Source organism: Dryobates pubescens, chromosome 13, assembly GCF_014839835.1.
Source record: "Dryobates pubescens isolate bDryPub1 chromosome 13, bDryPub1.pri, whole genome shotgun sequence".
NCBI classification, from domain to species: domain Eukaryota; kingdom Metazoa; phylum Chordata; class Aves; order Piciformes; family Picidae; genus Dryobates; species Dryobates pubescens.
In genome coordinates this window covers 9,350,449-9,371,347 of record NC_071624.1, presented here as the reverse complement: position 1 = coordinate 9,371,347, position 20,899 = coordinate 9,350,449, and the positions used below count along the sequence as shown (strand labels likewise).

The window sequence follows — 20,899 nt, the reverse complement described above, 5'->3', positions numbered from 1 at the left end:
CTGTTATCGTGAGAACCTTCAAAGAAGCAGAACTACAGGGAAGAGTTTATGTCACATCTGGTATGGGGCTCATATTTATCTGGAAGGCATCTTAATTGAAACTGAGAATTTCTAATTAAGATGGAATTCCTAACAACCTTGTCAGCACCCAAACAGGAAATTCCAGGTGGGAAACTGCTTGTCTTCCAACTCTGTCTCCTCATGAAACAAGATATTATGGAGCCCTGCATTGTTCAGGTAGTGTGTCACCTCAGATTTCATGATGCTCCTTGACACCCCATTGACTCCAACAGTCTAGACCCAGGAAAGACAAAGATTCAAAGAATTTGTTTGACTGCTGTCATAGGTACCTTTGAAAACACTGGAGAAGAAAAAAAAATCAATCTGCAGGGTGAGATCATCAAGCACAAATATAGGCTAGGCAAGGATAGGCTTCAGAGCAGTCTCAAGGAAAAGGACTTGGAAGTGTAGGTCACCATGAGCCAGGAATGTGCACTTGCAGCCAAGGCCAACTGTATCCTGGGACATATCAAAACAAGTGTGACCATCAGGACCAAGAAGACGATTCTTCTCCTCTACTCTGTTTTCATGAGACCTCCCCTGGAGTACTGTGTCCAGTTCTGGTACCCCCAGCACTAGAGGGACATGGAGCTCCTGGAGTGGGTCCAGAGAAGGGCCACAAAGATGATCAGAGGGCTGGAGAACCTCTCCTATAGGGAAAGGCTCCTAGAGTTGGGGCTGTTCAGTCTAGAGAAAAGAAGGCTCCAGGAAGACCTTATAGGAACCTTCCAGTACATGAAAGGGGCCTACAAGAAAGCCAGGAAGGGACTTTTTACAAGGGCTTGTAGTGACAGGATATGAAGGAATGGATTTAAACTTGAGGAGAGTAGGTTTAGACTGGATATTGGGAAGAAATTCTTTCCAGTGAGGGTGGTGAGACACTGGAACAGGTTGTCCAAGGAGGCTGTGGATGTCCCCTCCCTGGAGGTGTTTGAGGCCAGGCTGGATGAGGCCTTAAGCAGCCTGGTCTAATGGAAGGTGTCCCTGCCCATAGCAGAGGTTGGAACTAGATGATCTTCAAGGACCCCTCCAACCTAAACCATTCTACAAATCTATGCATCAGTGCTTCAGGCACAGGCAGGCAGCCACTCCTGTGCTATTGCCTACATCAGCCTTCTCCTCAGCTGGTACCTCAAGCTTCAGGCTCATTTACTGTTCTCCCCCAGGGTGCCTATAGAGGCTCTGATTGTTTCCTTATGCTGTGACATTTCAGCTGAAGCATCTATTGCATGAGAAGCATTAACAAGTTGCATGATGAAATTCAGATTAGCACTTCACACCTTTTAGGACAAAAATAACAAGAGGAAACTGGGATTCATCCCAAAACACACTAGACAATTCACATTAATCAGGAGATACTTGTCTCATTTCCAATCCTTTACCTCCTCTTTTCTAGCAAGATAAATGGCAAAGAAAATAAACCAACATCTACATTTTTCTTCTGTAAGGATTCAGTTTCCATGAGTATGGTCTGCCTTAGCTGTAAGCTGGAAAATAAACCAGAGCTCTACTGTCTCTCAAAGGCCAAGATGAAGAGTCTGTATATAGCCAAGAATGAAAAAGTCCATCATTCTCTATATTTTCCAGACTCTATTCCAGGCTGGTTACTTATAACTGAAGCTGTGCAAGAAGCATAGCAACTTCCTTCCCTGAAACAATCCTTTTTGGACAAATGTCACAACAGGCATCTTCCCCATCTGCCTTTCTGAATCAGCACGACAGTGACTTCTCAGCCCAACAAGGTTTCCCAGCTCCACACACAGCCCAAAACACCACAGCCAGAAGGTGTCCTGACTCCCCAAGGCTGAAACAAGAGGGTGATAAGCTTTCCAAGAGGTAAATGCCAATGTCTGCCTCTGGAACTTCAGTGTGAGGTTCCTGGCAGCTGTCAGGAGTCAAAGCTTTGGAAAACTTACTTAGTTGCTATCCTAGAGGATGAGATGCCAAACTGCAGGCTTTTGGTTTAAAAATGTTGGTACCAAAAGGCTCTCAGTGAATTTGGTCCATCCTGTGACTTTCCAGAAAAAGACATGTTGGCAATTCTACTTTGACCCATTCAGTGTTGCTTCTGTTGACACAGTGCCAGGACAGCAATCCCCATACCCCAGTGAGGAACTAACAGTTCAGAGCAGTTCCCAGATTCCATACGTCACAGGGCTTCAGGTGTTGAGCCCCTGAAGCCATAGGATCAGCCATGCTCCCTGGATGGAAAGACATGAAAATCCAGGTCTTTCCTCTGCTCTTTCCCTGTAGGTTGAATCAAGTCCTTTAATTCTATTTTTAGCTGAAACCACAATGACCAGCTGGGAGGTCTGCAAGGGTGGAAAAACCTGGGAAGTCTGAGATGCAACTTACATCATCTCTGGGCTGCATCTGCTTGACTCAGCAAGCTGTAAGGGGGTAAAACCAACATCTGTGGTGAGCAAGAGCCTCCTCCCCTTGCAAACATGCAGTTGTGGCACAGCCAGATTCTTAGCAAGCAGTGTACTCAGAGGTGAAAAGGAAGTGAAATACAAATACTTTCCTTATCTAGCAGCAAGACCTTCTCCATAGGGAGTCTGAAATCTCAGCTGCTCTAGCAGCCTGGCTTTTATGGTAAAGTGGTAAAAGCCCTGTCTACTACTTATCACACTTGGGACAGCCAGAGGATGGAATGTCAGTATCCACTGAAAGACATGGCAAACCTCTGTCTTTAGAGTGTTAAGGAAAGACCAAAAGCTGTTTTCCTTTTACATCCTACTTGTGGATTCTGCTAAATCTAACCAGAAGCAGAGAGTAGAAACAAGTGGCTGTGCTGACGAGCCAGATAGCATCAGACATGCGAAGGAGATACGGAAGAAACATGAATTGCAGGCAGCTATCCACACCTGCTGCCCCACACCAAGTTTAGATCTAACATTCACACAGTGCTGATGAAGAGAGAATTCTACTTCTCCTGCCAACACAGGCAGTGAAGTGAAGCCTTCTTCCTTCTGAAGGTATCTGCAATGAAAATGTGTAACCCCTCACAGCACAGAGAGAAGTAACAGCTTTTCTTCCTCAGGACCAAGTCCTTTTTTTTCCTTATTCCCAACAACTTTATCTTGGATATGATGAGGCTTTACCATACAGGAAACACCAGCTAAGCACTATGAACTTTTCTTAAATTCCCTAAAAATGAAGAGCAGCTGCCTGGCACTGACTCTCAGGCAGTAGTAACAGCAGCATTCAGAGCAGCTCTGGATGCTTCTGAAAATAGTCATTATCTTGTGCCAAAGAAAATAATCCCTTTATTCAATGTGTGTCTGAATTAAAACAAAATAAAATGAGACTGTCTGGGAAGACACATATAACACATTGCCTGGTGTCTAAAATGTTGGGTTTTTCTTTGCCTCTCTCCACGTGTCAGCAAGTGAAGCTGACCAGATTTAAGTTGTGAGTTTAGAGGGGTCAGATCAAAAAAGTTTTGCACTTGACATTCCGTTTGCCGTTGATTTCAGTTGTGTGGGGTCAAGCCAAAAAAAAAACAAAGGTGAAAATTAAAGTCTTTACCAAGTCTTAGCAGTATCTCACAGCAAGAAAAAGTCCTCAGCAGCTCCATGTACTGGCTGCTGGCAAAGGTTTGCCTAAAATTTTTATGTAGCTGTTTTAGGTTCTTTACAGAGCAGCAGCATGCACTGAAACTGTCTCCTGGTGTGAAACCACCCAGGACAAAAACCTTGGCAAAAAAATAAATACATTTTTAGCTCCTGGGTAACTCTTCTGGTCTATGTTTCCATTAGCAGGAGGAGTCAAGTTGGAAGTAAACTTGATGGAGCTGGGTGGTGAACATGGGGAGGGGATACTCATGCCAGGGAGGACATGTGCCGTTCCAGGGAGAGCCAAAGTCACTCTGCTAGGAAACTTGCACCTGGGAGAAACGTTAGAGAGATCCTGTGACTGCCTATGCCACAATGCCCTGCTAACTCAGTGGTGAACCACTGAAGCAACACACAAGCCTCTGGAACAACTCTGAGAGAAAGTGGGGAAAGGTCCCACCAGAGCATGACAGAAAGCCCTGGAGTTATTTAAAGCATGGAAAATACCAAGAACAACCTATGAAATGGCAGCTGTTTGGGACTGGTCTTTTAAAAGCTGCTCTAAAGAAAGCACTGAATATCCTACTTATGTTCATAATTACATGGGTCAGCTTCCATACTTAGTGCTAGTTGCACCAAGGTAGCCAGGGAACAAGATACATTCATACTCCAACTTTAGCACAACTATCACCCAGATCCATATGGAATATTGGCCTTCTACCCTGTATTTAAACCATCATAAACTGTGTTCTGCATTCAAGGAAAAAAGAAAAATAATCCAGACCTTTGTGGAGAAGGTTCCAGCAGAAAGGCTGGCTGCTTTTCCGTGGTTACTGAGGCAATGAAACTTCAACAGAGGCTTACACAATGTCAGAGTGGAAGAAATTCTAAGCATCTGCTAGAAAGGTTTTAAGTTATTCAAAAGCCTTACTGATAGGATTTCAGAGCCAGCTACTCTATTCGGACACTAGTGTGCAAGCGAACACGTCTTTCAAAACCACATGTGGCCAGGCTATTCATACTCCCAGTCTTGTTCCCTACCATTCATAAGTAGGAGTGTGAAGCAGCAGGGCAAATCAAATAAATGACTTCATTCCTCTGGGGATATGAGCAAATGCGAACAAAGAAGCAAACATTTACAGAGTCAGGATGCCATGTTTTTGCCAAGTTTTCTTCCAGTGAGGAACTCTGAAGGATTCAAGGAATACAACTGCTATCCCCCTCCTTAAAGCTCTGAGCTCGTGTGTGCATTCAAGTGTGCACGCACAAGTAAGCTCTCAGATCTCCCAAACCCACAGGACCCCCTGCTCAGCTCTGCAAAAGAGATCACAGAGCACAAAACAATGCTCGTGTAATTGGATACAAAGATCTATGTCTCAGGTAAAGCAGAGTTCGGGGCGCTGCATCACATGCCAGGTAAGTGTATCCCTTTTGATAAAGCAAAGGCCAAAAGCTCCTGGAAATCCTTGACTTTGTAGTAGAAAGGCTGTCTATGAACAGGCTAAGATATTCCCAATTGCTAACCGGGGAACCATCAAAAAGCCAATCCGCTCCATTGCAAATTTTCTTCTGTAGCAACGCACATAACTGTAATTCAGCTGCTGCCAACCCATGTCCCACAAAAGAAAGCTTATATTTAATATAAGAAATCCTCCAGTGGAGTTTAGACACACACACAAAAAGGCAAAAACAAAACAAAACCAAAAAACCACACACAATTTTGTACATGCTTCAGTGATGGGAGAACCTGACTGACGCATGCTGCCTGAAAGTGACCCTGGTTAAACCTCTCCAGCTACCTGGTGTGGAGGACCTATCCCCCACTAGGGAAAGGACTACTCCCCTGTATGACAGTGCTGGATTTGTCAGACACTTGGTACACAGGCTTTACAGGAATGGAGCTACATGGCCTTCAAAAGCATGACACACACCTGGCAAAGTAAAAGACAAGAATGACAGCCACTGGCTTTGTGCAGTTGAGACCCTAAAGATGCTATTATCATCTCCCTCATTCCTAGTCACAGCAGAGTCTGCCTGGCTGATTCAGTCCCAGAATGAACTCTTGCTCCAGTTTTGTCCACAAAGAAATGTAAACCCAACATTTTTTGCAAGTTCCTCCTTTCAAAACAAACTGAGCCCATTACTACTCATCCTCAAAACTTGATGCAGGTAAGCTCCCTGCACCGTGCCCCCACCCCCATGAACCCCTCCTCCAGTTTGGCACAGGAGTCTGCCAAGCACATTAGACACTGACTCATTTTCCCTAATTCCCTTGCCATTTCTGTTCCCTGCCCCAATTTTCTCACTTCCATTTCTCTTTTGACTCTCCCATGGGAAGAAGACAAACTGAAACACACTCCAGAGCCGAAATTACAGTTCACTCTGTGGATTTGAAACTAAGGCAGAGTATCAACTTTCCAAAAAACTCTCAATGGAGGCTGAAATAATTATTTTTCCAGCAGTGATATTTTTTTTCCCCTTTTAAAGCAAAGCAATATGAAAAATAGATAAAGTCTCACTGAAAAGGGAGTCACTCAGCAACTCTCCTTAAGCAGCACAGCTGCAGACGGGGATGAGCTGTCAGCCTTGCTCAGCCCAGTGGCTGGTTAGGCTATGAAGATGGGTCTGACTCTTGCTGTACTAGCTCATGCTGATGGTTGTTGGCTTTTGCAGATGAGGTTCAGCAGAAAGCAATACAGAGGTGTGCAGAGAAGATTCTCAGGGGAATCTGTGGTGTGACAAGACAAAATTTATGGCATGGTTTGGTGGTGGGATTGTGTTCAGGATATTGAAAACCCCCACTTCACCTTTCATCTTTGGTCAGATGCGTCCTGCTCTGTGAAACAAAAGCTGTTGTCCCTGTACAAGGCAGCTGGCTTTCCAGATTTAGACTGGGTCGTAACCAAAAAGTGTCTGTAACCCAGGAACCACTCCAAAAACAACTCTGGGGTCACATTTCCTACAACAATCCTATGAGGTTTTATAGGCCCAAAACAAGGAGAACCATTATTCTGCAGCCTGGCAATAATTTTTGAGCTCCCACACATCTAAGAAGCTCCATTTCCTGCAGATCCTAGGGATGTCATCAGGTATTGAGAATTCTTTCAATAGTAGCAATAGCTCACAAAAAACCCATCAGGAATAAAATATACTGAAGGTCACAAAGCCAAAAAGATCTTCGCAAAGGTAGTAAAGAATACCTAAGCACAAATGTTTGCTGTATGCAGTCGTGTGCCACTGAAACACAGACACCATACTGCTCCCTGTGAAGGTTCACAGGATGTTAGGGGTTCAAAGGGACCTCCATGGATCATTGAATCCAACCCCCTTGCCAGAGCAGGGCCACAGAATTTAGTGCAGGTCTCACAGGAATGCATCCAGATGGGTCTTGAAAGTCTCCAGAGAAGACGACTCCATAACCCCTCTGGGGAGCCTGTTCCAGTGTTCCATGCCCCTCACAGTGAAGAAGCTCCTCCTCAAGGGTCATGTATGAAGCTGATCTGTACTGGACCCACATGGCTTTCACGTATGCCTCCACTTTCATATGTGGAACAGTTGCGCCTGTTTGTACTGCTTTATGACTGGCTTCCACTGGCAGGACAGTTAGCTCATGTTCTGCTAATAAGCCAAGCAGCACTATTGACTCCGAGCAAAGTGCTTCCAAATTGGGCTTTTCTCTTGCAGTATAGGACATCTTTAATTAATCTGCTACTGTTTATGCATGCTATTCCTGGTGGAGCTCACTTGCAGTACATAGACATCATGCAGAGCATCTGACGCTCTCCAAACACGCGATGTCAGTTGGGTCTTACAATGCCAAGTGCCTGGTGTATAATTGCTGCACATCAAACCCATTCCACAGATGGGTAAATCAGGGCACAGAGTGCTGGGCTGGACCAAATCCAGGCATTTCTGTCCTCCCTCACAAACTGTTGCTGGTGGCCACAGCAGCACTTGCCTAGGTCATGTGGTCCCGAATGAAACACAGCTGGGACTCCCAGGCAGTCGCATGAGGTCTGTCAGATCACACCTCAGCACTGCAGAACAAAACCCCAGCACACTGGATTCAAAATATGAGATTCAACACACAATGCAGTTGTTGTGCTTTAGTAAATCATCAGGCATCAACCCAAGTCATTAGAACTGATACAAGTAAGTCCACAACAAGTACAGGCACCAACTCAGCTAAGGCTTTTTCTTTGTCACACTCCCATTTATACTAACCACCTCCAGCTCCAAGCTTTCAGATCAAAGGACAGATACAGCAATGCCATTAACACAGCATAAACCCACAAGTTTTATTGCTAATATCACCAGATTCCAAACCCAGACACCTGTGAGGACACTCTGCTAAATCCATCACCAACTTACAGTACAGACTGAGCAGATGTCTGCAGGATGGACCAAGAACAAAGTGTGCAAGTCAAGAAGCTCCAAACTCCACTATTTTCAGCAGCATTTGGTACATACCTGTGCCTGAAATGCCCTAGCACTGATATCCTTCTGTTGTCACTGGCAGGACAAAGCTCTGCTTACACAGAGCAGCATCCTGGCTCTGAAACAAGAGATAGCTGAGCACTGTTTGTGGCTCCTAATGCTACATACAAGCAGATTTAGTTCTCCATGCACAGGACTGCTAAAGCACTAAACTTATGTAAGAGCAGAGGGCAAAACTTTCTGGGACATAAGAGACCTCGAAGCGCTAAGCATACTGCTTCACTTGGCATAGTCACCCTGATCACTTCCCAAAGATGTTTCCTTCTAGGCTTGACCACATTCTTATCCCAGTGAAGTAAGTCCTAATGGGAGCAAGCATTACTGGCTCTTACAACTGAGCAGTGCCTCATCTCAGGTGTGCAGCACAGGCAAATAGTAGTAGGGGTTTCCTGATCATCACCACAACTCCATGCACATCTATACATTTGAGAAGACCCTGTGCTGATACACATCTAGGGCATGCAAGAGCAGAACTGTCAGCTCTAATTAGCAGGACTTTGCCATTCAGCACAGGCTGGTTGAAATACCAAAGAAACCCCAAAGAGCATCACAGAAGATATCTAAGGACCTGGAGCCATTTCTAAGCATGGCTCCTCCAGCAGACTCCAATGACAGATATACCTGTAGGTGTTCAAGAGGGGACTGGACTTGGTGCCATGGTTTAGTCATGAGGTCTGTGGTGATGGGTTGGACTTGATGATCTTTGAGGTCTCTTCCAACCTTGGTGATTCTGTGAATTGTAACATCCACTGCATAAAACAGCAGCAAAGAAACTGAAATGCAAACAGTAAGCCTGAAGCATGAAAACCTTTCCTATCTAACCCTTCTCAAAAACATCATGAAGGACAAAATGGTTTCTACACTGTGTTTTCCAAGATAATTGAGCACACTGATTACCAGAAGGTCGGTGACAGCTTTAAGTGTTGTAACAGTCAAAGAAAGTCCAGGTGAATGATTATTTAGGTCTTTCTAACTGACTTGGTTTGATTTAAAAAAAACCCCAAACATTAGAGGCTAAAAATGGTTTATTTAGGAGACTATAATCTAGCTAGACTTCACAGCAAGGACCCAAAAAGAGATCTGGAAAAGAGAATTATGCTGATGAAAAGAACAGTGATTTGGAGTGATAGCACTGCTGTGGGATGCCTTGTTCTGCAGAAGTAATTTTCCAGAAACAATTTTGGTGAACATCTAAAACCCAAACAGTAATCAGGCTGAAATGAGTCCTCAAGATGGGGAATTCTCTTTTGTTAAAGTCAGACCCAAGCTTGGGAACATGCAAAAAAAAAAATCATAGAGTAGTTTAACTCCCAGAGATTCAGCTGTGATACTAGAGAGTCCAGCTGCCAACACTGAAAGTCTCCGGCACATCCCAGGCAGCCAGGGAGCTACAAGCCTTGTCATCTACAAACCACTCCCTTGCAGAGCTGCCTTCCTCATCATCCAGGTCTGAACCTGGACACTGGGGAACAACAGGCACTGATATTGTATGTTGTGCCTTAGTTACACCCAAGTGGTTGAAGATACTGCAATGAAAATCTAATCCAGCATTAAAGCACTGAGTGTGTATAGGGTCTGCATCTTTATATGGTGGTGAGTCAGGCCACAGTAAGAAAAACTCAGCCAGTTGGGGTAGCAGAGAGCAAACCTAAGCACCAGGAAATACGGCTGGAAAAGCACAACAGAAAGAGAAGCAGCAATAGAGTGAGGATCATGTTGATAGAAGCAAGGGGTATAGGGATTTTGTAGACATTACAGCACCCTGAATTGCCTCTACAAAGTGTGCTGATTCTACACCACAGTAGTTCATAGCACAAGATGCACCAGCACCATTCGCTCAGGCTGCAGTAAACCCTGCCCTCAGCAGAGAGATCAGCAGGACTAGGGAACACCAACAAGCAATAAAAGCCTTTCTCAAAAGCTATGTGAATCCCCTCTGAACAGCCTTCCCTCAACCACCTCCAGAGATCAGTGCATCTCACAACTCTCGTTTAGCACCCTGCAAGCACTTCCCTGAGATCAGTGCTGCCCACGTGTGTGACAACTCTTGTCCATTCTCAACCCCTGTGACACAGAGACAGCAGTCCTGGCAGAGAGGATACTTTGCCACACACCTGAAAAGGCCACAGGTAAGGTGAACTCTCTGAAAATTAGTTAGTTTCTACCTTACTCTACCTACCTTAAAATTGAATTTGGTTCAATAGAGTCCTTTAGAAAAAATTATCCCTTGGCAGAATCTCAAGAACAAAATTAATGTTCTGTTTAATGAAGTAATTTAGGAACACTAGTGCTAAAAAAAAAGGTCTACTTATTACACAGCTGCATAAGCAGGAAAACTACATTGCTCAATCATAGATGCCTCGGATGAGGCTGGCAGCCCTGAATGGGAAGTGTTTTCCAACAGCAGCACAGTGCAATGTACCACAAGTCAGTGCTCTTCCTTTCAGACTATTTCAATCAAACTTTGCAGTTTCTCATCTGTTTCCAAAGAGAGAGTAAGTCAGGACACGGATGCCCCAGAATATATATAAGCCTTAGAACAGGCAGTGCCTTGGCAAGAGCCACTTTAAAAACAGAGCTTTCTAAGCAAGGGAATCAACAGACACTGCTTCAGTCACTGGGCACAGCCACAGTAACACCTTCAGTAAATATTTTGAAGACATTTTCCAAACTCTTTCTGTACCACACTGATCTTTTCTGGGAAGGTATACAGCTGGCTCCATCTTCAAAAGAAGTGGCACCCACAGCCCTAGGCTGTGAACTTCAGCACATCTCCCCATCACACCCTCAGGAGTTCAGCCCAATCTCAAAGAGCTATGGGTTTAGGCAGTGCCCTATTCAATGCACTCACACAGGATTTGCCCACACTGTTTTTGCAGCAAAGCTGCAGGCAGAAGGCTCACCAGATTCAAGTGCCCCCATCTCTAACCTTGACAGGACGCTGCATGGTCTCAGGCTCATCTTTTGCAGGGACACCATGTGAGATCAAGGTCACCACTGCAAATTATTTGGAAAAAAATGATAGTGAAAAGTAGCATGAAAGTGTTAAGACACAGGTATGCCTTTCCTGATTCATTTGGTTTAGATTACACTGCAAAATCCCTGTGTGCTACAGTGAGAGCAGCACATAAAAGACCCAGGGTGTCTTTGCACTGAGGAGGAACAGAGGACCTGGCAAGTGTCTCCATGCAAAGCAGTGATGCTGACTGGCGAGATGGAAAGCAAAGGTTTAGCTCTGTCAGGGCAAAAACCCCAACAGCCTTGTGTGGGTCAGCGAGCAGCCATATCAACGCCAGCTGCTATTTACTGCAGCCACAGCTATTCCCAGTGGCTCTGTTGTGTCCAACACCTCTTACACCAGCAGTGGTATCCACATTGGCCACGCTACAGACAGCTCAGGCATGCATGTGCCGAAGGATGACTGCACCCAGTGTGGTACCACCCTGAACAAACCTGGTGATGGAAGAGAGGCAGCAGAGCACCTCACTCCCTTGAGCCAACAGCATCCCCAAAACATGCTTCTGATGCTAACAAAACGTAACTCCAAGCCTTAAGGATGTCATTTGCTACAGTGGAAACAAGACTGTTTTACAGGCACCAACATGAGTTTCCCAGGCTTCAAGCATGGAACTCATTTCCCACAGGAGCCCCTGTCACAGGGAATGTTCAGGAAAACCATTCACAGCACAACTCCAATGTTAGTGCCCTGCTGTGAAACTCTTGGGGTAGAGGTACATTTTGGTGGTACTGACAGTCCATTTCTGACAACATCCTTTCATCTCCTTCTCCTTCAAGGGTTTTCTGCCACCTCCTACATGTTCCCCTCACCCACAACAGTTCACCCTTTAGTGCCATACAGAAAAAAATTCTGCCCATGGCCACTCCACATCTAGAATCTCCCAGCTGCCCTCTGCCACTGGTGCTAATGAGATTCTCCAAAACAGCCTGTCTGCAAACTCCACCTCATCTGAGAACCAGCAACAGGGCTAGGGAGTGGAGGGTGATGGCAGCTGGCACAGCCAGCCTGTCACCTCCATGCAGCAGGGGGACACGTTCCTCAGCATGACAGCATGGTCAGCATGCTGTCCCGCACCCTATCTGCTTCCCATCTCAGCATGAGCTCAAACTCAGCCTTGCATCCAATTCTGAAAGAAGAGTTCTCTTTCTTAGAAAAAGATGTGAACATGAAGCTACAAGTGAGTATTTGGCCTTCACAGCCGATGGGCTGCAGCCAAACTCTGCCATATGTTTCAGCCAGTACATGTGGGCTTTGCTTCCCATCCAAGAAAGCAAGAAAAGGACGTTTATGAGCTGGGATTCAGCAGGAGCATGTGGAAAGGAAGAGGTGGGGAGAAGATGCTATTTTTGTTTCTATAATTATTTGGTGGCCAAATCCCTGACCCTTGATGTCAGCGCTGGAGGTTCTGTTTAACTGACCAGTTGTCATGGAAAGGAGAAGGTCTGGTTGGGGGGTACAGGCTGACAAGGAACAGCTCTTTGTTGCCTGAACCCACCCACAGGCAGACCCCCTGCCTTCATTAGTCATCACCAGCTTGCAGCCAGGAAATAAAAATGTCAATATCTTATTGCCAGTACATTGGCTGGAAACAAAAGCATCCAGGGAACTTTGCACCCTCCTTCTTGCCATCAGTTACCGTGAAAAAGCACAGGCCAAGTCCTGATCTCAGTTTCCCCAGTGTAAAGGCATAGAAACTCTACAGCCTTCAGCTGGGTCACTCCAGGTTCACAAAGATTTATCCAGACTCAGCCTGGCCTTGGGCCAGACTACACATATGGAAATATGCCATGTACAGACTACAGGGGTCTCTACTTCTTGGGAACAAACCCAATCACAATGACTAATTCATACCACCTCCAAAGGAATAAACTAAGACAAATAACCCCCAAATCCCTTGTTCCAGATGTCAAGCGCTGCCTCGAGTCCAGAGTCTTGCTAGCAAGGCTGCTGCAACACTCAAGAGGTTGGCAGCAAATGGCTCAGTTAGTGACACGATGGTTTCTCACTACTGCCCACACCGTCCACGATGAAATCGCCAGCTGTATGAGGAAATGGGAATAATCCTTGTTGAAACCTCAGGAACAGCTAGTGAGTGCTGGGCATAAAGTCGCTTAGCGGAGCTAAGTTGCATTGCTCATTCAACACAGCTCATTACCAACTGCCATTCATTATTCCCGTGGCCAAGGACAACAAAAGGACTCCGCGGTAGCCAGAGCATAGCTCACTAGGACCTATGGATGAGATTTACCAGACAGCAGTAAAAGCCATTTAACAAATCCTAGTGCACCGTGGGACATGGATGAGGCCATTCAGCAGCAAGGCTTTACCAGGGAGCAGCCCTGCAAAGGAAGCCATCACAAGATAAGGGAAAAGTGAGGTGCAAAAATCCAGGGAAAATTATGAAGACAGAAGACCAGGGAAGGGGTAGGTTCTGAGGGTACAGCACAGCAGGAGGAGTCTGCTCTCTAAAGCAAATGGACTCACCTGCACTATCAGTGCTCAGTTTTGACCAAGTTAGGATGACAACCTAGCTCATGTGCTGGGATGCCTTCAGATCAAAACCTCAAGGTATAGTGAAGTAATGCCAGTCACACCACTGTCTTCTCCATCATCCATGCCATAGCACCAGGGATTGCCAAGAAAGAAGGAAGAATCCAGGCTTACCTTCTTTTCTCAAAAAAACTAAGAAATATTGTAGGCTGGGACCTGTCATTGCTATATTCTGGAGCCTGAGCATGACTGCATAGCTATGTGGTGAGAAAGAAGAACTTGGCAAGACAAAAGAGTAGCCCTGGCCTTAAAGTGGCTGATTAAACCTGTATTAAATGAGCTAAGTAGGTCCAAGACCAGTTTGTGCTAATTGTGTTCAGATTTGCAGTGGTGCTGAAGCAGGGCTGTGCTAATTTAGTATCAGTTGAAATCATGTGGAAATCTGCAAAAATCTTAAGTTTTGGGTTTGGATTGGCTCTATTAAAGAAATACCAGCACCTCCCCCCATGAAAACACACCAAAAAAAACACAAACAAAAAAACCCCCACCAAACAAACAAGAAACAGCACCCAGAAAACCATCAGAAAGTTACTGCTTTCTACATCTAGTCTACCTTTTAATACAGCACCAGCCTGCAGTCAAGTCAAAAAGCTCAAAACAGTCTCCTGTGAAGACGGTAGATTGGTTTCAACTGCTAGATCACCTTCACCAAAAAAAAACCCATGTGCCTAGCCTGTATTTGCTGGTGTCAGTATTGAACCAGTGGGTCACCTCTTTGCTTCTCTGGTAATGCTTTCAACCCCAAATGAAACATTTCAGGAACACTGCGCTTGAAGTGGTCGGCAAGAACAGGGCCTGGGGCAGTCAGTTCAGCGTCCTGGGACCCAACCATTGAGACTCAGAGTTTTCCATCCCATAAACTGAGTTTATTTTTGTCTACATAATTTTAACTTTCTAAGCACTAACATTTACCCTCTGGTGAGGACTAGGAATGCTCACTCAGAAAAATCTAAATAGAGACGTTCCAAGAGATTAGTCCTGAGATCCATTTATTTATCCAATATCTGAGTAATACCAATTCTCTAGATTAAAGATAAATAAGCACTGCTACGAGTAATAATCCATATAATAATGATTATCTGACAGCTCTACCATATGTCTTTGTCTGGGATGTGTCACATAAATCCTATGAAAACAAGACCAACTGATCAGGCTGACCTCGCAGGACAGGTGGTGGCCATGGTGAGCAACAGCCTCAGTAGACTCCTCCTGCAAAGACTTAAAGTAGGAGGGGTTTGCACATTATTACATGTCATGACCCACAAGATACTGCAGGTGAAATCACATCTCCCCCAGAGGTTATGGTTCACCCCAGGACAGGGCCCTTTATCTGCTTACGTCCATGCAGGACCGTGGCATGAAGGAAAACAGAACAAAATGTTCATGGAAAATATCAGCCCTTGAGTGGAACAAACCAAATTCCCAAAGCAACTACGCTGGTGTGAATCCAAAGATATTCCGTAATCCCGAGGTAGGTAATACAGATGTCTGTCAAGGAGACAAAAGACTCTGGCCCAGTGCAGCAGTGAGCAGCAGCAAGTAGTTACTCAAGGTGGAAAGAATTTGGAGGAGATATCTAAAGATCCATCCTAAGGCTTGCTACAGGCACTCAGAGACAGATGCTCAAGCGTAGCTGGTGGCAAGGCTCACATAAACATTGACAGAAGACAGAACAATTGTCTTTTATCAAGTCATTATTGTGTCTGTGCTGCATTTCAGAAATCTTGGTGATGTGGGTAGGCAGGAGAACACAGCACAACCCAAGGACACACTCCCAGCAGTGCCTCCTGCACTGCCCAAGCAGCAGCAGCATGGAAAACCTGGCAGAGAAGATAACAGTACAAAGGCAAAGCTCTTGCCAAAAGAGATCGCTAGAAAGGTTAAGTTGCTTGTGTAAAGTTTGTGTGACCAGAAAAAGATTATTATTTTTTAATGGCTTTAAAGAACAAATAAACAGTCTCTCCTACAACACAGAAAACCTAAACATTATGTTTATGCTTGCAACACATGAAATCGTGATGCTAGCAGAATTGATGTGCATCTCCGAGACATCAAGAGATGAGGGAAGGGGACCTTCAAGCAAGGGTCATAAGGTAGAAGAGAACCAAGACCTGGATTTCTAATCAATATCACAATCAACTTTGCAGGTTACTAATTATTTTTGTACCAAGCTGACTTGCAGCAGTCGGCACAGGGACTAGAAGTGGTGCTCTGTCACAGGATTCATGGCAGAGCATGTACAGCAGGCTCAAACACAGCTACTGAGTCAGCACCTCGTAACCAGCAAATACTCTCCAAGGGTACATTGTTTTCCTCTTCTCCAGTCTCAGAGCCAGAAAAAAAAATACCCAAAGAAGAGGTTAGAATCATCACGGCCTGCAGGCTAGGGTTTAACAGAAACAAGATGACTAAAGCAGCAAAGAGGATGTGATTAATTAAATATTTAAGAGATCCCACACACACACCTGCCAAGCCTACAGGGCATTTCACTGACAAAGACCATGCAGCCAGCACAAAGCAGAAAGCCATCAGCAAAAGGCAAACTGTGCTTCTGCCCATGGGACATGACATCAGAAATGCACTGAAGGACCTTTTCTCTGTAGGCTGCACCTCAAAAGTTAAAGACCCTTTTCTCATCACTGCTTCTTTCCACATCTTCTCAAAACACATCCCACTCTAACTGCTTCAGCCAGCTGTACCCACTCTATTTCTGAATTACCTGAAAACATCAGCTATGCAACTTGCAATACATACTTGGAAGCTGCAAAGGAGACCTATGACCACATTTGGGCTTGGGCTGCTTGTTCAATGCAATTTGCCAACTGTGTCTGTAGAGACTGCAGTCAACCTCAGAGACCTGATCCAGTCCTAAGTCCACAAATCCTTCATCTCAATTCACAAGCCATCCCAGTCCTGCAGTGCACCATAGTTTCCCTTCTTATCATGCTTCAGTCACTGAAACCACTCAGATCACCTCTGTGAAACAGAGCAGTGGGCTTCCCAAGATAACCATCCCATAAAAGCACAGAATAAAAACAAAAATAAAATCAGGAAAGAATGTAGGTAACTGGTAGGACGACATGGACTTAGAAGCTGATGGGGCCTGTTCTTCTAGGGGGATACCACTGGTATTTCACTTAACTACATCTTATTTCTTTGTGTCCTTTTACAGTGCTCCATGCAGGAGTATCTCAAGCATCGGCTCAAAAGCAACATAGCCCACAGCAGCCACTGCTATGGTCCACAGGCAGCAAAAGAAAGAAGTCCCAAATCTCCAATTCTGACATCAGTTTTCCACCAATGCACTGCAGAGATTAATTGAACTCACCGTGACTGGGCCAGACTGTGCTGGCACTCACTCTGCAGTGAGCGACCAGAGGCAGCAGGAGGCCCTAGCCTGCTCCCAGGGCACAATGAGCAGCTCTGTTGCCCCAAAAGCAGCCGAGATACACACAGTGCTGGTCAACACTTGGCCTGTGCATCTGTCCAGCAGGAGTGAAAGCCTTTGCTTTTCACACCCCACATGAGTGTTACAAGGATTAGCTCATGTTTATTCAGCAACACTTTTCAAAGCACTGCATGGGAGCCAAACCCTTTCATTTTTTTAATCTGTTCCTTGCTCTGTCACTCCCTCTTGAAGGGATGCATTTCTCCCCTCCTGAGAAACAAACAAGCACGGGGTCAGTGGGAGTGGGAAGCACATTCCAGACTGCTCCTCCTCTCTCAAACCACAAATGCCACCAACCCCTGCTGTCTGTCCAGCATGGCCATTCAAGTGACCAGTATCCAGACCTCCCCACACAGCCAGGGAGGGGTCAGACAGGATACGCAGCAGGATGTTTAACCTCATCTCATTTCCTTTCGAGTTTCAAGGAGCAAAACAGGGGTGTCAAATAGCTGCCCCTGGAGCCCTGCAGCCAGCCCACAAACCCACAGCAAAGCAGGGGGGCTCTGCACAAGCCCCACTTTGCAGCTCCCCTTTTCACACAAAACACCAAGCGGATGCTGCAGCCAAGGTCTCCCTGGAGGGCGCATGTGCCAATACATCCCAACCCTCGGGGTACATGCCAAAGCCTTGGCACTCAGCCTTGGCACAAGGGATGGTTCGCATCTGAGCGTACGTAAGATATTAGGCCTCATGTTTTGTGCAAGTGCGGGCAAATCCAATGTGGGACATTTTCTTCCACGTACAGACTTGTTGAGCCAGACCAAAAGAGCAGTCCTGGAACAGAGCTCACACACAGGCAACACAAGGTGAGGATGCAGCCACTACATATGGGTCTGTGGGAAAAAATTGGTAAGAGTGTTGCTTACAAAACCCAAGACCATCAGCAAGGGTTGAGGAAAAAAAGATATTAAACACAAACAGCTCTATTAGAAGAGTACTTTCCCTTGGCTAAAGTGTCCAAAACCTGGACATTCATGCAGCTAGGAAGAGAATCCTCTACTCCATCAGACAGCAGCAAAATCAAAGTATTAGTGTGAATATAAAAATCTCCAGACATTGCAAAGGCAAATTAAGAGGAGTCGCATGTAAGAAAGAAGACTGCTTTCAACATCTTGCTTTGATAAGAACTGAGAACATTTTAAATCAAGAAACTAAAAACTTCAGACCTAGAAGAGATTAAAATTTTGAGATATAGGTTGTTCTTCCATTTCAGGGCCTCAACTTTGTGGAAGTGGGAGACAAAAACCCCATTCACTAACTTAGTGGAAAATTTTTTTCAATGAGCTTGACATGAACAAACCTTTGTGATTCTGGGCAAGGCTTTGAATTCAGAAGAAGAAATAATTTTTTTTTTTTACCATGACAAATTTAGTGCCACTTTCCACAGATAGTGACAATTATATAGAGCATCTTTCAGGGTAAGGACGGCTGGAAAATTCTGCCAGCTTCACTGGGATCAAGTATAAACCAAATGACAGTTTCAGTTCCCTCTCAGGATTTCTTTCATGTCTTCTATGCAGCACACGGACACTAGAGTTTAAGCCAATTCAACTCCAATCCCTAACTTGTAAAAATTACATGAAAGTAATGGCAGAAAAAGAAACACAGAAAAAGTAACATAGCTACCATTTCCCAGAAGGTTTTACAACACAGCAGCTGATGATTTGCCTCCTTGATTTGCTGCTGTGTAGGCACTGCACCGTGGGCACTGGCACTGCCTAGGGCAGATGTTTGATTCTCCACCTAGAAACGTATTTCAGCAGAATTACCCTTCCTGTGCTCTGTTGTGCAGGTCTTCACCTACTGAACTGCCTGTAGCAACTAAAAGATTATGAATGCTCTCAGATAAAGCAGAAATCCAGGAGGAAGTGTTTTAAACATTCAGTTTGGCATGAAAGAAAATTCCCCTTTCTGTCCTTACTAGTCATGAACAGAAAGACTTACTAGAGGTACCTAACTTGACAGAGCACAAGATCTGAACTAAAGGAAAAACATCATTAACTATTCTGGTGGGGGGGGACTTAATTATATTCTTCCTTTCGGCAAAGAAGTTCAAAGAGTAATACCATTTTCCTCAGGGAAGGTAACAGCTAGAAGGCAGAAGTTACTGGGATAATACTCAAGATGTCAGTGGCTGATAAACGCTGCCACTACAATGCTATGCAAAGTATTTTGTGACACACAACAGGATGAAGACCATCACATTGGTAGCATTGATGAACTTCATGGCTTCAGGCACGCCCACCAGCTCCTAGAACACATTACTTCAGTTCGTCCAAGAGGGAAACCCTCTGGAAAAGGGCAATGGGGTGTTACTGGAGAGCTTCTGGGGGCTTTTCTCTGCAAACAGAAGGCAGATCACTTTCTGAATTACACTATGCTACACTGAAAGACAAACAAAAACATCCCACCCACAAAACAAAACCAGGAAAAGCACAGGTGACACCAAGCTGGAGAGACTCCAAATTGTCATCCAGGATGCTGTGTGTCGGGGACACTCCATGGCCACAGACTGCATCCACCTGTAAAAATTAAGGGAGCGACGGCACCCGGGCGGCTCTATAGACGGAAGGAGCAGAACCACACCTGGGATGTTTGGGGAGGATGTTAGAGACGATAACCTTTAGGAGTAGGAGCAGGGACCGGGCGGTACCTACCTGGATGTATGCTCGCTGCAGGTAGCTGTAGGGCACCCTGCGCTGGAAGTCGGCGCGCACCTCCTCGGCGGTGCGGTGGCGGGAGACGGCTCCCAGGAGTGGTTCCTCGCAGTTCCGCACGCAGCCGGCCCGCCGCAGTACCGAGCCGAAGAAGGGCAGGTCACCGCCGGCGCCCGGGCCCGGCTCCGCCAACCGCACCTGCCCGCGGCAGCGCCGGCGGCACTGCAACCGGGCAGCCCGCAGCTCTCGCCGGCTGCGCAGCGCCCGCTCCAGGCACCGCGCCGCGCCCGCGAAGTCCCCGCCGTAGTACGCCTCCACGCCGCTGGCGTACAGAGCGTCGAAGGGCTCCAGCGGCCCGCCGTCCCCCCCGCACACACCGCCCGCCCGGCATGCCGCCGGCAGCAGTACCAGCGGCAGCAGCCGCAGCAGGGCCCCCAAGGGCCGGCTCCCGGATGCCATTGCCGCTGTACCGGCGGTCCCTGCGATGGGGCCTGGGGGTCTGCACAATGGGGAGTGGGGGATCCGGTGCAGCGAAGGGGCCAGGCAGCGTGTAGCGGGGCTCGGCGCGATAGGGTCCGGAGGTCCGCGCAGTGGAATATCCGCCGCGGTGGGGTCCGAGGGTCTGTGCAACAGGAACCGGGCACAGTGCAGCGGACCTCGGTAGGATAGGGTCCGGGGATCCGTTCAGCGCAAGACGAGTACCATACAATGGACCTCAGTGCAGTGGAATCCGGGGGTCCGTGTGATGGAGCACGACGCGACAGATCCCGGAGCTTCGTGCACCAGTGTAACGGGCTCCGGGTGAGGGGTCTTGGCTGCAGCTGTGCCCTAAGCGGTAGCGGGGCCGCGGCGCGATTCCCTGCACGCCGGGCCGTGTGCCTCCCTCCCGTGCCGCCGGCACCTCTTAAAGGGCCCCGCGCCGCTGGCCCGGCCACGCCCGCGCCGCCGGCCCGGCCCCGACCCCCCCGCAGCGAGTTGGGGGCGCGGAGTGAGCGCAGCCACCGATCGGGCGCTGCTGGATCATCCCAGCTCTGCCGCTGCCCCCGTGGCTACAGGGCTTTGTCAGTGACTGCCTGAAGTTTAAATTGCCCCGGAGTGGTTTAAATGGCAG

At 46.6% G+C, this 20,899-nt stretch overlaps 1 protein-coding gene across 1 annotated transcript in view; it reads right to left on the bottom strand.

The window, feature by feature from the left end:
* Positions 1 to 20,642, bottom strand: part of P3H2 (prolyl 3-hydroxylase 2) — a 72,495-nt gene extending 51,853 nt beyond the window's left edge. Inside the window, exon 1 of the mRNA XM_054166861.1 lies at positions 19,789 to 20,642. Within this exon, the coding sequence (XP_054022836.1) occupies positions 19,789 to 20,247 (459 nt within the window). The 5' untranslated portion in view covers positions 20,248 to 20,642. The remainder of the gene's footprint in view (positions 1 to 19,788) is intronic.
* Positions 20,643 to 20,899: the final 257 nt, after the last annotated feature.